Here is a 14,728-nt window from a genome sequence, read left to right on the forward strand (position 1 = left end):
CTCTCAATAAGTTTTCTCTTTGGGAAAGATGGGAGGAATTACTTCCCCAAAGCTTTTCATTACATTTATTTATTTTTATCCACATTCATTCTTAATGTGATGCTTCAGAACTAATCAATGTGCTGCTTAGACTTGAGTACAGTAAAAATGTAACTAATTTAGGTGGATTGGGGTACAGACCATCTGAATTAGATAAAAGTCTGAATTACATAACATTTTAAAAGCAATTCAATTTTACTGCTTTCAAATAACTTCAAAGTAACAAGACTGCAAAAGCATCAGTAGGTAAATGTTTTGGAGACCAAATCTGGTGATAAGTAAAAAGGAATTGTAATTATTACATTAATTGCTTGCATTTGAATGCTTCTTCCAAAGTGTCAACAGAAACGTAATTCCCTTAAATAGACTTATTGTGCTTCCAGTGTTATGTAACTTAGCAAGGGTTTATTAAACATCTATTATAAGGAAAGCACTGGGTGGGGGCGGGGAGGTTGATGGAAAAGTTCATCATCTTGTTAGGGTGGTAGAATGCACCTGGTAAATCAGTCTCTGGCCGTTCTCTTTACCAGTTCACTCCCTTATATCAATTTTTTTCCCAGATGGGGCTAGGTAAGTTACACCTCAACCCTCAAACTGCTGAGCTACTGAGGGGACGGTGTGCCTGGGTGCTTGGATTTATTTCTCAGGAAATCACTATCACTTCCCAGACTTTTTGGCCTCCAAACGTCCTGTTTCTTGCTTTCACCGTTCCTCTCAACCTACCACAGCAGGACACTCCTGATCCGGAGTTACAGAAATTGGAGCTGATGAGGGCTCTGCCGCGTCCTGTTCCTCTTGTCAATGACATGGTGGCTAGTGCACCTCACACCGGTCCTGCTGACATCTCCTGACCAGTGGATCATCGTGCCTGCAAGTCCGCCACCTTTGCAGGCCTAACAGAGCTCTGCCTCACACAAGCTCAAGTGCCTTTCAGAGATAGGCCACAGGGGACATTTCTGTTTGAGACCTATCAACCTTGTCCCTTTACTCGGTAGTAGGTAGTAAACGTCAGGTGATGCCTTTTACCTGGTGTGCCACAAAACTGAGCTCATATGATACAAAACTGAGGTTTTAGGGAGTTCAGAAACTCAAAATTTTTGCAAAACTGGGTCTAGGCCCATCAGCTAGCTATCCAGTTGATCCCAGTCATAGAATAATCTTAATCAAACAGGAGCTGATGGAGTAAGGAAGGGAGCCTGAGGAGTTCAGGCTACCAGCCAGAGGGGGCTGGAAAAACCCAGTGACGCCAGAATCCAATGCTCATAGGCTGTTTCATTCACCCGTTTTACCATCGGTGATGTGTGGGAGCTGACTCAGACCACGGACAGGACTGGCTGGGTGTAGCTCTTCCCAAGTCACCCTTCCACCCCTTCAAGACGGCAGCTGGAAAGTGGACCACGGTGAGAGCCCGGACACCGTGGAAGGTGGCAAATGCTCCATGCAAAGCGGTTGCCCCCCACACCCCAACCAGAGCCAGCTGGTAAGCGCTGACAGTGCACCGCTGGTGACATCTGGTCTCATGTTCGGTTTTCACAAACTCGGTGGCCACCGTCCCCTAAGAAGGCACCACCGACACACTGCTGGCTCACTGACCTGGGCTCGGTTGGTATACAGCACCTTCATATCCCTCAGCTTCTCCAAACCCTCACTGTAGCACAGGATGGCCGCTTCATAGTCACCTCTGGCAAACGCTTCGTTCCCCTTCTGTTTTAGGGCTGGAGAATAAAAGTCATACAGGTGAGCTCTGCCCGCACACGGGATAATTCTCTCAGACTTTATTCCCCTGGCTTTGGAACCCAGCTTTGAAGGTCATAGCTTCCATCAACCCAGAGGAGATCTGCTGCCTGTTTCTCTACAGATGTTTTGGGATCGGCCTCTTTAAGGATTTTTTTCCCCTCCAAACCTATCGCCAAGTCTCCTAAGTAGCTTCTCCGAAAAATAAATGTTTCTGGGGCACGTGGGTGGCTCAGTAGGTTAAACGTCCGACTCAATTCCAGCTCAGGTCATGATCTCATGGTTTGTGAGTTCGAGCCCTGCGTCGGGATCTACGCTGGCAGCAGAGAGCCAGCTGCTCTCTCCCCCCTCTCTCTTTCTCTGCCCCTTCCCTGCTCTCGCTCGCTCTCTCAAGATAAACTTAAAAAAAAAGTGTTTAAGAAAAAAAATGTTTCTGCCTCAAAACTCAGAACCTCTCCAAGTTTGCCACAAAGGCCAAGTCTGACATTCAGTGTCTCACAAAGACGGCCAAATAAGTCATTTTCCAGCAGATGTGGAGCTCTTCATGCGCAGCACATGCCTCTGGGAGACTCAAAAGTGCCAAATGCGTGTGTCCCTCCAACACACGCACAACCCCGTCTCTCTCTCCATTTCTCCTCTCCCTTCTCACATCTACATTTTACTGTCTGATTTTTCTTTTCCACTCTCCCTTCTGTGCCTCAGGCCAGCCTGCGCACCTCACTTCCACCCTCCCTACTGACTGCTGAGCGCTGGTCTGCCAGGTCCGTCCCTGTGCTTTAGGAAGAGGTCTGGCTGTGGAGCCTGATGGAGGGCTCTGCCCTCTTCCCTGTCTGCTGCAGCAGGGGCAGGGAGCAGACAGCGCTGGCTTCTGCCTGGCCAGGCTCCACTGCCTCGAGACCATTATGAACCCCCAGCCGGGAATCTCACTGTCCTCAAGTACCGGCAGACAGACTCATGATCTTTCGGGCACAAATCATCCCAGCTCTTGGGAAGTGAAGATAGACAGTTACCATCTGCTAAGACTTTGTTCTCCCTTCTTCTTCTGGCACGTTCCTTTGCATCCGACTCCACGGATGCCAAGAAGGCTTCTGACAGCAGAGTAATTTCAAATATTAGAGAGAAAAATCCAGATATCATAATCAGTTCTTTAGCTCACATTCAGAAGAAAGCTTCTTTAAAAGCTTTAGAGACACACACCTCATGCATATATATGTAGGCACACACTCCTGTGCACACACGCACACGAGCGCGCGCACACACACACACACACAGATTCTGAGGCAACTAAAATGACATTTTCTTAATTTGACATTAAATGGTAATCTGTGTGGTATATTATTATACATGATGGCTATGTCTGTGCTTCAAATTTGAATTATGCCTTTTAAAAGAGTTTTTCTTTAAAGGTAGACTTTTTCGTTCCATTTAGCATAATGAGTTTCTGAGCTGAGCAACAGAGAAGCTACCTGGATCCCTTCAGCAGCTAACAAAAAATTGGCTGATACAGAATAACTGAATTCAGTTTATAAAAGACTGTCCAGGAGAAATTACAGAAAAACCTGTGAGCACTGTTTCCTCTGACCACTAGTAAGAGAAGTGGCTGATCAGTAGGTTTTTGTTCACGGGTTGTTTGTAAGCCCAGAGGCTATAATTTAAGGGTCTGGAAGCTACAGTTGATAAACACTGATCCTAAACAAATAGGAAGAGAGATGCTGTCCTTACCTGAGTTTATTTCATCTGTATTCTGCAGGCACAGGTTATCATAAAAACAAAGAAACAAATTTCAAAAACTACTCTCTGATTTATGTGAATATACACCAAGAATGCAGATCCATCACAAGTGGGGTGGTAGGGTTATTTCCTTTAACCATCAATACTGAAGGGCCCCGAATTCTGAAGGCTTGCTTTAAATCAGTTCTGATTATGCATATGGTTGTTACAGGGTGAGCAGGTCAAGGGACCCCGGCTGTGGCTGTGTGAGTTGGAAATATGAGACAGGATATATTACCTTAACAGTACAGCTTAGATATGGTCGCAAGCTCAGGAGGTAGAGAGACCAAATTTTCATTAAAATAAACCCATTATTTTAAAGATAACTCAGAACGACAAAGAAAAAAAAAAATCAGAGTTTGTATTTCCTTGTGGCAAATAAATCTAGTGAATCTAAAAAGCAAAAGACCACTTTAGCCTCACTAGGCAATTTGAGATTAAACTACCACTTTTCTGCTTCAGTGCAGACCTCTTCTTTGGATCTGCTTATCTAACTCCAAAATAGAAAAAGAAACCTCAGGAGAAGCTTGTGGAGGACTGATCATGGTCTTGTTCAGCGTGGTCCGGCATCCATCCTCCTCTTGGACTTCCTCTGTAAACAGCAGTCTCTTTTCTGTCTCTAGGACAGCTCTCTGTTGTACAACCGGGTCATCAGAATTCATCTCCTGAATTAAACTGGCTGCAGGAGAAATCAGATGTGAATCGTTCAAATGAGGTCTTCAAAAGAAAAGACTCCATTCACTAGGAAGGATGGGGTAGCACAGTCCTGGGGAAGAACTTTTGTTTCTCCAGCTTTATTGGCATATTATTGACGTACAACGCTGTGTAAGTTTAAGGTTCACAGTGTGATGATTTGATCCACGTTGTGAAGTGATCCCACAATAAGGTTAACACAGCCATCTCCTTATGCAATTACAATTTTCACATGCGCTGGGAACATTTAAGATCAACTCTCTTAGCGACTCTCAAGTATAAAATGCAGTGACTAACTATAGTTACCATGTTGTACATTAGAACCCTGCACTTACTCGTTTTATAACTGGAAGTTTGTACCCTTTGACCAACATCTCCCCATTTCTTTGTTTTCCCTCCAGTTTTATTGAGAAGTAACGGACATACATCACTGTATAAGTTTTAGGCGTATTGCATGATGGCTGGATTTATTATATTGTTAAATGATTAGAATTGGTTCCATTAATATCCATCTTTTCTTATAGATGGGATAAAAAAAAAAAAGGAAAAAATTCTCTCCTTGTGATGAGAACTCTTAGGATTTGCTCTCTTGCTAACTTTCCCGTCTATCCTACAGTGGTGTTAGCTATAGTCATTTTGTTGTACATCACACGCCTGGCACTTACCGATCTTACATCTGGACGTTTGTGCTTTTGGCCCCCTTCCTCCAAATCCCCCTCCCCCACCCTCAATCTCTGGTTAGCCACAAGTCTGATCTCCATGAGTTTTTTCTTTTCTTCTCTTTTCTTCTTGTTCTTTTTTTTTTTTTTTTTTAGATTCCACATATAAGTGAGATCACAGAGTACTTGTCTTCTCTGACTTATTTCACTTAGCACTATGCTTTCAAGGTCCACCCATGTTGTCATGAATGGTAGGATTTCCTCATTTTTTATGGCTGAATATCATTCCCTTGTTTATACATAGCACAACTTCATTATCCATTCATTCACAGATGGACACTTAGGCTGTTTCCATGTAAGTGATGCTGCTTTGAACATGGGGGTGCAGATATCCTTTTCCAGTTAGTGTTTTCATTTCCCTCAGATATATTCCCCAAAGTGGAGTTACTGGATCATATGGTATTTCTGGTTTTAATTTTTTGAGGAAACTCCATACTGTTTTCCACAGTGGCTATGCCAGTTTACATTCCTACCAACTCTGCAAGGGCTCCCTTTTCTCCACAACCTTGCCAGCATCTGCTGTCTCTTGTCTTTTTGATAATGGTGACTCTGAAGGGCATGTGGTGGTATCTCAGTGTGGTTTTAATTTGCATGTCCCTGGTGACTAGTGATGTTGAACATCTTTTCATGTGCCTGTTGGCTTTTCAAATATTTCTTTGGAGAAACGTCTATTTGGGTCCTTTGCCCATTTTTTAATTGGGTAAGCTGGTATGTTTTGTTTTTGTTATTGAGTTGTTTGAGTTCTTTATATATTTTGGATATCAACCCCTTATCAAATACATGGTTTGCAAATAGCTTTTCCCATTCCTTAGATTATCTCTTCCCATTTCTTTTAAAAAAATTTTTTTTTAATTTTAAGGTTTATTTATTTTTCAGAGACAGAGAGAGACAGAGCATGAGGAGAGAAGGGGCAGAGAAAGAGGGGGACACAGAATCTGAAGCAGGCTCCAGGCTCTGAACTGTCAACACAAAGCCCGATGCGGGGCTTGAACTGAGACCGTGAGATCATGAACTGAGCTGGTCAGACTCCCAACTGAATGAGCCACCCAGGCACCCCATTAAAAAAAATTTTTTTAATGTTTATTTATTTTTGAGAGAGAGACAGAGCATGAGAGGGGGAGGGGCAGAGAGAGGAGGAGACACAGAATCTGAAGCAGGCTCCAGGCTCGGAGCTGTCAGCTCCAACACAGGGCCCAACACAGGGCTCGAACTCACAAGCTGCGAGATCATGACCTGAGCCGAAGTGAGATGCTTAAACTCCTGAGACACCCAGGCGCCTCTCTCTCTTCCCATTTCTTAAATTTTTTTTTTTTCAACGTTTATTTATTTTTGGGACAGAGAAAGACAGAGCATGAATGGGGGAGGGGGCAGAGAGAGAGGGAGACACAGAATCGGAAACAGGCTCCAGGCTCTGAGCCATCAGCCCAGTGCCTGACGCGGGGCTCGAACTCACGGACCGCGAGATCGTGACCTGGCTGAAGTCGGACGCTTAACCGACTGCGCCACCCAGGTGCCCCTCTCTCTTCCCATTTCTTAAAGAAGGTTCTGAATGGAAAGCAAAAATTAGAGCCATTAGAACCATTGAGAAAAAATTAAGATCAGGATTTGTTTTGCCTGGAAGAAGCTGCAGGAGAATTTTACCGTGGCCTTCAAATTACAGTTTTAAGCTCCTTATTTAATTCAGTGACAATTTATGGAGAGCTTATTATGAGTCAGATATTATGCAGAATGCCCTCGATAACGATGAATAAAAAAGATGTTAACTTTTGAAGAGTTTCCCATCTTGTGTGGGAGACAAACAGGTAAATTTAGGCAGCACTGAGATCACAAAACAGCCCTTAAAGCCATCCTTCCTGGTCTTCACTTTACCGCCCACTCAGCTTAGAGCCCGTGGTCCATCACTAGGCCACCATCCTGCCCACATGCTGACCTCCCTTGCCCTTCCACCACACCTGCCAGACAAAACTCCCAACTCCAAATCCAACTCCCCACTTCTCTGGGCCTTTGTTACGGATGCAGAGTATTGACAGAGAAAGCAATGGACACCAGGGAGAACTGGTCCTAACTCAACTGCCCTGTCAATGATGCTTGGAGATCCTACTGCTGGCCTAGTAGGATTCTGACCCCAATTCCAACGTGTGCTTTTCCCCACACCACCATGCAATTCTGACACCAGCTGGGTGTCCCTACAATTCAGCTTAATTCTAACATTGCCTACCTGGAATAGTGTCAGATCCCACAGCTTAGGGGTCTGGTCCTATAAGACTGCCCCCTCCCCACCTCCCAGATGGTCACCTGTGCTTCTGCCCGAACATCTATACATCAGAGGGTCCCACGACCTCTTCTTCCTCTGGTTTGATTAATTGGCTAGAGTGGCTCACAGAACTTAGAGAAACATTTTATTTACTAGATTACCAGTCTGTCATAAAAGGATGTAACTCAGAAGAGCCAGACGGAAGGGATTCATAGGGCATGGTGTGTGGGAAGGGGGTGTAGAAGGCTCTCTGAGCGCACCCCTCTCCCAACATGTCCATGTGTTCATCAACCTGGAAGCTCCCTGATGCTGGTCCTTCTGAGTTTTTATGGAGGCATCATTACATAGGCCTGATCGATTAAAAATCATTGGCCACTGGTAATCAGTTCAACCGCCAGCCCCTCTCCCCTTCTGAGAGGGTTGAAACTTTAGCACCAGGTTGGTTCCCCTGGCAACCAGCTGCCATCCTTAGGTTCCAAAAGTCACTCATTAACATAAACTCAGGTGTGACTGAAAAGGGTTTGTCATGCATATGAGGATGTCTTTGTCTGTCTTATCACTTAGGAGTGCCAAGGGTTTTAGGAGTTCTGTGCCCAGCACCGGGACAATGAACAAACATGTATTTCTTATTATAAGTCACAGTATCAGGGCGCCTGGGTGGCTTAGTTGGTTAAGAGGCCAACTTTGGCTCCGGATATGATCTCGCAGTTCATGAGTGTGAGCCTTGCATTGGGCTCTGTGCTGACAACTCAGAGCCTGGAGCCTGCTTCATATTCTGTGTCTCCCTCTCTCTCTGCCCCTCTCCAACTAATGCTCTGTCTCTCTGTCTCTCTCTCTCTCAAAAAATGAATAAACATTAAAAAAATAAATAAAAAATAAATCACACTATCACATCCAGCCAAGTCATCCTGTCCTCCTCTCATGGACTTTAAAAAACTGCCTCCCATCAAGGGAACCCTTGTGCACTGTTGATGGGAAAGCAAACTTGTGTAGCCATGGTGGAAAACAGTTTGGAGGTTCTTCAAAAAATTAACAGCAGTGGGACACCTGGGTGGCTCAGTCAGTTAAGCCTCTGACTTTGACTCAAGTCATGATTTCACCGTTTGTGGGTTCGAGCCCTGCATCAGGCTCTGTGCTGACAGGAGCCTGCTTGGGATTTTGTGTGTGTGTCTCTCTCTCTCTGCCCCTCCCCTGCTCGCACGTGTGCACTCTCTCTCTCTCTCTCTCTCGAAAATAAACATTAAAAAAAATTAATAGCAATAATTGCCATGATCCAGTAATTTCACTACTAGCTACTTACCTAAAGAAAACAGAAACACTACTTTGAAAAGCTATATGCAGTCCTGTGTTTATTACAGCATTATTTACAACAGCCAGGTGTGGAATATCACAGCCATAAAAAAGAATGAAACCTTGCCGTTTGCAGTGTCACGGGTGGAGCTGGAGAGTGTTATGCCAAATGAAATAAGTCAGTCAAGAGACAGACAAATACCACATGATTTCACTCACGTGGAATTTAAGAAACAAAACGAATGTACAAACAAAGAAAAAACAGAGACAAAAAACCAGACTCTCAAGTACAGAGAACAGAATGGTCGTTGCTTCCTACCTGTTTGGCCATCGCTGTTCAGTCTCCCTTGCTTGCTCCTGCTCTCCCTGTCTTACCTGCCTTCGAAACTGTGGTCATCCTCAAGGCTCCGCCTGAGCCTTCTTCTCTTTGTCTCTAGCCTGTCCCCAGGTATTCCTGTTCTCTCCCACGGTTATAAGTAACATTAATGCCAAGTGCCCCCTAAACTGATGTCCCCAGCTCTGTTCTCTCCTAGGCTGACACTCGCACAGCCAACTGCCCTCTGAACATCTTCGCTGTCATGTCTTACTCACCGATCTTGGGCTGCCCATCCTCCTTCCCCTGAGGCTCTTCTTCCTCCAAATGCCTTCTATCTTAGCAGATGGCTGAACCACCCACTGGGCATTCGACCCAAAACTTTCGGGCCCCATTTTTTTTTTAATGTATTTTGACAGAGAGAGACAGACAGACAGACAGACAGACAGTGAGTGCACGAGGGAGGGGCAGAGAGACTGAGAGACAGAGAATCCCATGGGAGCGCACAGCCTGATGCAGGGCTTGATCCAACGCATTGTGAGATCATGGCCTGAGCAGAAATCAGGAGTCGGATGCTCAACTGACTGAGGGCTCACTCTTGAGTCTTCATTCTCCCTCTGCCTCACAGCCATCAAACTCTAAAGGTCATCGAGTAAATCCTAAATCCTAAATATATCTCAAATCCATCTCCTTGTGCCCAGTCCTGCTGCTCCAGCTCTACACCCAACCTGACTCCCTTCCCTGGCGCTGTGACACCCTCCTGATTGGTCTCCCGGCATCCATTCTTCTGTTCCCTCGTGTCCTCATGTCTACATCCATGCTGTGGCCAGAGCAACTTCTCTACGGTGCAAATCTGATCACGTTCCTGAGTCAGCCCTCCAAAGGATTCCCACTGCTCTCGGGGTAAACGCGAATTCCATATTGTGGCTTCCAAGGTCTTCCCTGATCCGGCCTTTCTTGACTCACATGGGAGCCTCGTCTCTGTGATCTCTCCAGCCACATGCAGCTGTTTATGCCTTTAGTTTCTTAGAAGCACCTTGTTCTTTCTTAACTCCTAGCTTTTCTACTTATGTTCTCTCCATTCAGAATATTCCCTCACCTTCTCCCCAGTGCCTGAGTCCTACTCACACTTCAGATTTCTGCTTAAATCCCATGCTTTAGGGAAGCCTTATAAAACTCCTGTATGCAAGTGTGGCCCCCACCCCATTCCTATGCTGACTCATAGCCATGTGACTGTACTGGCAGAGAGCCTTTAAAGGTGAAATTAAGGTTGAATGAGGGGGCACTTGGGTGGCTCAGTCGGTTAAACATCCGACTCTTGGTTTCAGCTCAGGTCATGATCTCATGGCTTCATGGGTTCGAGCCCCGTGGCAGGTGGGCTCTGTGCTGGCAGTGTGGAACCTGCTTGGGATCCTCTCTCTCTGTCTCTCTCTGCCCCTTCCCCACCTGCTCTGTCTCTGTCTTGCTCAAAATAAATAAATAAACTTTTAAAAAAAGGTTAAATGAGGTCATGAGGATGGAGCACTGAACAACAGGACTGGCGCCCTCATAAGAAGAGGAAGAGACGTCAGGGACGCACGCACACACACAGAAAAATGACCATGTGAGGATGTGGCAAAAAGGAGGCCATCTCCAAGCCAGAGAGAGAGGCCTCAGGAAAAACGAAAACTGACGACACCTTAGTCTTGGACTTCCAGCCTCCAGAACTGTGGAAGTAAATTTCTACTGCTTAAGCCATTCAGTCCCTGTTTTGTTACAGCAGCCCAACCAGACTGATACAATTTGTAAACTGAGTTACAGTCTCTTGTACTTTGCAAATCTCAAATCTCACTTTGTATCACACATCGCATTCCAGATGGCTTGTGTAGTATCTGTTCTCCCCACAGGACTCTAGATATCCCGAAGGAAGGGAAGTCTTATTTATTATTACCGGTCTCTCTGGTGCCTAGCAAAGCTGAGTACATAGCAAGAGCCCAGGAAATGAATGCATAGAATCTACACAGGAGGCTCTACAAATGTAAAGTAACTACAAATGAAATAAAACTGGAAATTCAGTTGCTGGATAGCACTAACCACATTTCACATGCTCGACAACTGCATGCAGTTACTGGCTACCATAGTGGACAGCGCAGATTAGAGGACATTTCCGTTACCACCGAAAGTTCCATTGGCTAGTACTGGTATAAATGGTACCTGCAAGAACTCTGAGCATGAATGAAAGCGAGCCGGTAAAGACAGATGGGGAGGGAGGCAGAGGGAATGTCAAAGGCAACATGCAGAGCATGAACCACCAGGGTGTGTGTGGAGGAACTAGAAGTGTGAGGTAAGGAGAGGCAAGCGGTAAGGACAAGGTCACGGGAGGGCTTAAGTCCCCGATGAGAGCTTGAAGTTTATTGTGGCTGCGGAGAGAATCCAAGCAGAGAAGTGTCTGGGTCAGATTTGCATTTTTAGATACATTACTCTGTGGGGAGCGTAAGCCTGGAGGCAGGAACAACAATCAGGGGGTTGTTGAAACAGTGTGGGTCAGAGAACCAGGACAAAGCAGGGGGTGGGGAGGAAGGAGTTGGAGAAGAAAGCTAAACTTGATGGCTGATCGAATGGAGGGTGAGATGGCAGGAGTCCAATGTGGATGGTTGTGCCAATGGAGACTAGAATGAAGGGGAAGGGAGAAGCGGTATTCTCTGGGGGGAGGATAGAAGGGTCGGGCAACAAGCAGCTGCAGTTTGGACGCATTAAGTCTGCCGTGTTCGTGGGGTACTGTGGCCGTGACGGGTGGCACAGAGCCCGAGCCTCGGCAAAGAAGGCCGGGTGGCAATGGAGATGTGGGGGTCGTGAGTAAACGGGTTGCTGGGAAAACCCTGTGCTTGGACCAGACCCCCCTGAAGAGCAAAGTGAGCAAGTGGGCCGAGGCCAGAACTCAGCAGAACAGCATTTAGGGACGGGCAGAGGAGAGGCCCAGGGATGTTATCTTTTATCAAGTGACCCAGACTATTTTTAAAACCGTTTTAACGGTTTTGGACCCATACAGGCTGCTAGAAGGAGCAATTTCAACCTATTTCTATTTGATATGCAAGATTTGTTGGGTTGTTGGTTTGCTTGTTTCCATCATCAAACAAGCTCCCTGAAGCTTGAAGAATAGGAACAAACTACTTTGGAATCTAGTGAATGTGCTTTGTGGGATCAGAGTCTGTCCTTTGAGATCCCACCTATCTGAGCTGGGGAAGGGGTCTTCTGTCTTCTTGCCTAGAGGCAGAGAGATGGGGATAGGACAACCAAAAGCCATTCATGTAATCAGATGGACCCAGGGGGAGAGCCACTTGATTTTGCTTCTGCAGCTCAAAATCAGAAATGGCTCTGCCCTAAAGCAAGAGGAGACTGATCACTGAGGTTCCTGAGCGATCTCGAAGGGAACAGCTAGGGCTCCTTTGACGTGAAGTCTACGTGGAAGGGGACAGAATATGGAGGAGACTTGTCCCCCTCAGTTCCCATCAGAATGTTAATGGCTTCTCTGATACCAACGAACAGCCTCAAAATACTACCCCAGGCTCTAATATTACTCGCTTCTTAATACCTTTTCTGTTTAATTCCAATTATATTTTCTCTTAGAGTCATAAACCTATCAGGCAACCCAGGAACTAACTTCGGGTGATCACTTCTCTTCAGTCACCCCACCTTGCTAACGCAGAATTTAATTTGTTTCTGATTTACTGGTACTTACTGATTTCATCCACATTTTTAAGAAATTTCTGCAAGTCTTTCTCGTGATCGTCCGCCATCGTCAACCAGAATCCCTGAGGGAGGCAGTGGAAGTGACGAGAATTAATAGTAATAAAACGCTAAACAGGATTTTTCAGGCTTATTAGCCTTCTAAAACTAAGAGCCAAGTGGTTATTTTTAAGATGGGTTTGTGTTCATAAATAACGTCATGAATAACGGCAGGTGATCTATTTCATTCTGATTGCTGGGAAGGCCAAGGAAGGGATACTCATTATTTGTGGTGATGCTTCTGGAAAGCTGTCAGCCCTCCCTCCTCTGGGAAAACTGCTCTGCAAAATGTTCCTCCAAGCCCGACATCCACTGCTGTGATTCAGGGACTGGGTATAAAGGAGACCAGGAGGGGAGGGGCTGCCAGGAATGGAGGAAAGTAACATTGGACTTTGGTCATGACAGGCCCGCCCAGCCAGAAGCTTGGACCTAGCTGTGTGACTGGTAACCAGGAACTGGAGAATGTGCATTTAAATGTCCAAACTTGCTTAAAATATAAGCCTCTAGGGGAGCCTGGGTGGCTCAGTGGGTTAAGCTTCCGACTTCCGCTCAGGTCATGATCTCATGGTTTGTGAGTTCAAGTCCCGCATAGGGCTCTGTGCTGACAGCTGGGAGTCTGGAGCCTGCCTCGGTTTCTGCGCCTCCCTCTCTCTCTGCCCCTCCCCCACTTGTGCTCTTTCTCTCTCAAAAATGAATAAATGTAAAAAAAAAAAATTAAAAAAAAATTAAAACAATAAAATATAAGCCTCTGTCTTGTTTCCTAGGTGTGAAGAGAAGTTAAAAATTGGCTGAAGGGATGAGAACTCGATGGCACTGTGCATGCACCAGCATCTCTGTTCCTGTCCAGGTACTTTGTTTGGACTTATTACTTCTCTCTCAGTCGTTTGTGAGTAAAAAGGCCTCACGGTGTAGCCAGTGGTTCCCAAAGCTCACCCAAAGGCCATAAAAGTCGTCCAAAAAATGTGTTAAGTATACACAGTCCTCAGCCTTGGCGCCAGAGTCAGTAACCTTGCCGGGGCGCCGGGGAATGGATACTTTTAAACACTCGCCGAGCGATTCTGACTTACGATTAGGTTTAGCAGTAGTGCAGTCCTGTAACGCTCCAGTTACTGCAAATTTGAACTCTGCCACACAAACAAGCTGGGAGTGATTTGACCTCCTCAGACCCCACCGGTTATAAGCTGTGTGACCTCAGCTAAATTCACCAACCTCTCTGAGCCTAACTCATTCTATGGAAACGGTAATAGGAACCGAGAGGGCTACCCTGGGGGTTCACTGAAAGCGCCAGGCACACGATGAGTGGTAAATGCTGGTAAATGCGAGGCACCCTTATCTATAAAACGGGGGAAGTGGGACATGTGGCTTAACTAGACGAGCGCTAGGGTTCCTTCCAGTTCCTTCCAGAACTGAGGCCTAGTGAAGCGAGTTAACTTGCCCAAGGTTGCCGGGTTAGAAGGAAGGCTCAGCACTTCTCCGGGCCGGCGCAACCAGGGTCGGACACGAACTCTCTCGGGGGCCCGCGGCCGGGGGAGGACACGCACGCGGGACCCCAGCGACGAGCCGGGGCGGGGCCGGAGGGGCGGGGCCGGAGGGGCGGGGCCGACGGCACCGTTGCCCGGCAACCGCTCCACAGCGTCCACTGGCCCCAGTTCCCAAAGCCGAAGTCCCAGCCCGCGGGGGGGGGGGTCACCGTCCCATCTGCTGAGGCCCACACCAGTGTCCTCTGCTCGGCGCTGACGGCCAGATCAGGACCACATCCCAAGAAAGACCCCGAGACACCCCACCACACTGACCTGACACGCCCAGGGGCCGGACAGGAAATGGCGGCTGTTGGCGGGCGGTGACTGACCAGGGACGGGGGGCGTGGCCAGTGTCGGGGGCGTGCCCAGCGGCCGGGGCGAGCCTAGAGTCTGGGCGGGGGCGAGGCCTCAGCGCTCCGGTTCTGGAGCCAGCGCGCTGCCAGTTCGTGGCCGGGCTGGGGGCCCTGGGTCCAGGATGCGTACCCGGTCAGGGGCTGGAAGCAGGTCTCTGAATCGGGGCCAGGTGTTCGTCCCTTTTTCTTCTAAGGAAGGGGCATCTCTCTGATCATCTTACTATCCCTGGCCCAAAAAGGGGACAATCTCCAATGTACTTGGGAGAGGCAAACTTGGG

At 47.0% G+C, this 14,728-nt stretch overlaps 1 protein-coding gene across 3 annotated transcripts in view; it reads right to left on the reverse strand.

Moving 5' to 3' along the window:
- The window catches only part of TTC12 (tetratricopeptide repeat domain 12), a 54,420-nt gene extending 39,985 nt beyond the window's left edge, over positions 1–14,435 (reverse strand). The window contains exons 1-6 of one of the 3 annotated variants that reach the window (XM_086679085.1): positions 14,371–14,435; positions 12,531–12,603; positions 4,059–4,222; positions 3,496–3,517; positions 2,784–2,861; positions 1,633–1,754 (exon numbers count right to left, since the gene is read on the reverse strand). In XM_086679085.1, coding sequence (XP_086535211.1) covers positions 1,633–1,754; positions 2,784–2,861; positions 3,496–3,517; positions 4,059–4,222; positions 12,531–12,588 — 444 coding nt within the window. In that variant the 5' untranslated portion in view covers positions 12,589–12,603; positions 14,371–14,435. Of the gene's footprint in view, positions 1–1,632; positions 1,755–2,783; positions 2,862–3,495; positions 3,518–4,058; positions 4,223–12,530; positions 12,604–13,644; positions 13,987–14,012; positions 14,147–14,370 lie in introns of those variants that run through there. The other 2 variants (XM_086679086.1, XM_086679087.1) reach the window with 2 other exon arrangements.
- Positions 14,436–14,728: the final 293 nt, after the last annotated feature.

Source organism: Puma concolor, chromosome D1 (genome assembly GCF_028749965.1).
Source record: "Puma concolor isolate L17-30 chromosome D1, mPumCon1.1.hap2, whole genome shotgun sequence".
NCBI lineage: Eukaryota > Metazoa > Chordata > Mammalia > Carnivora > Felidae > Puma > Puma concolor.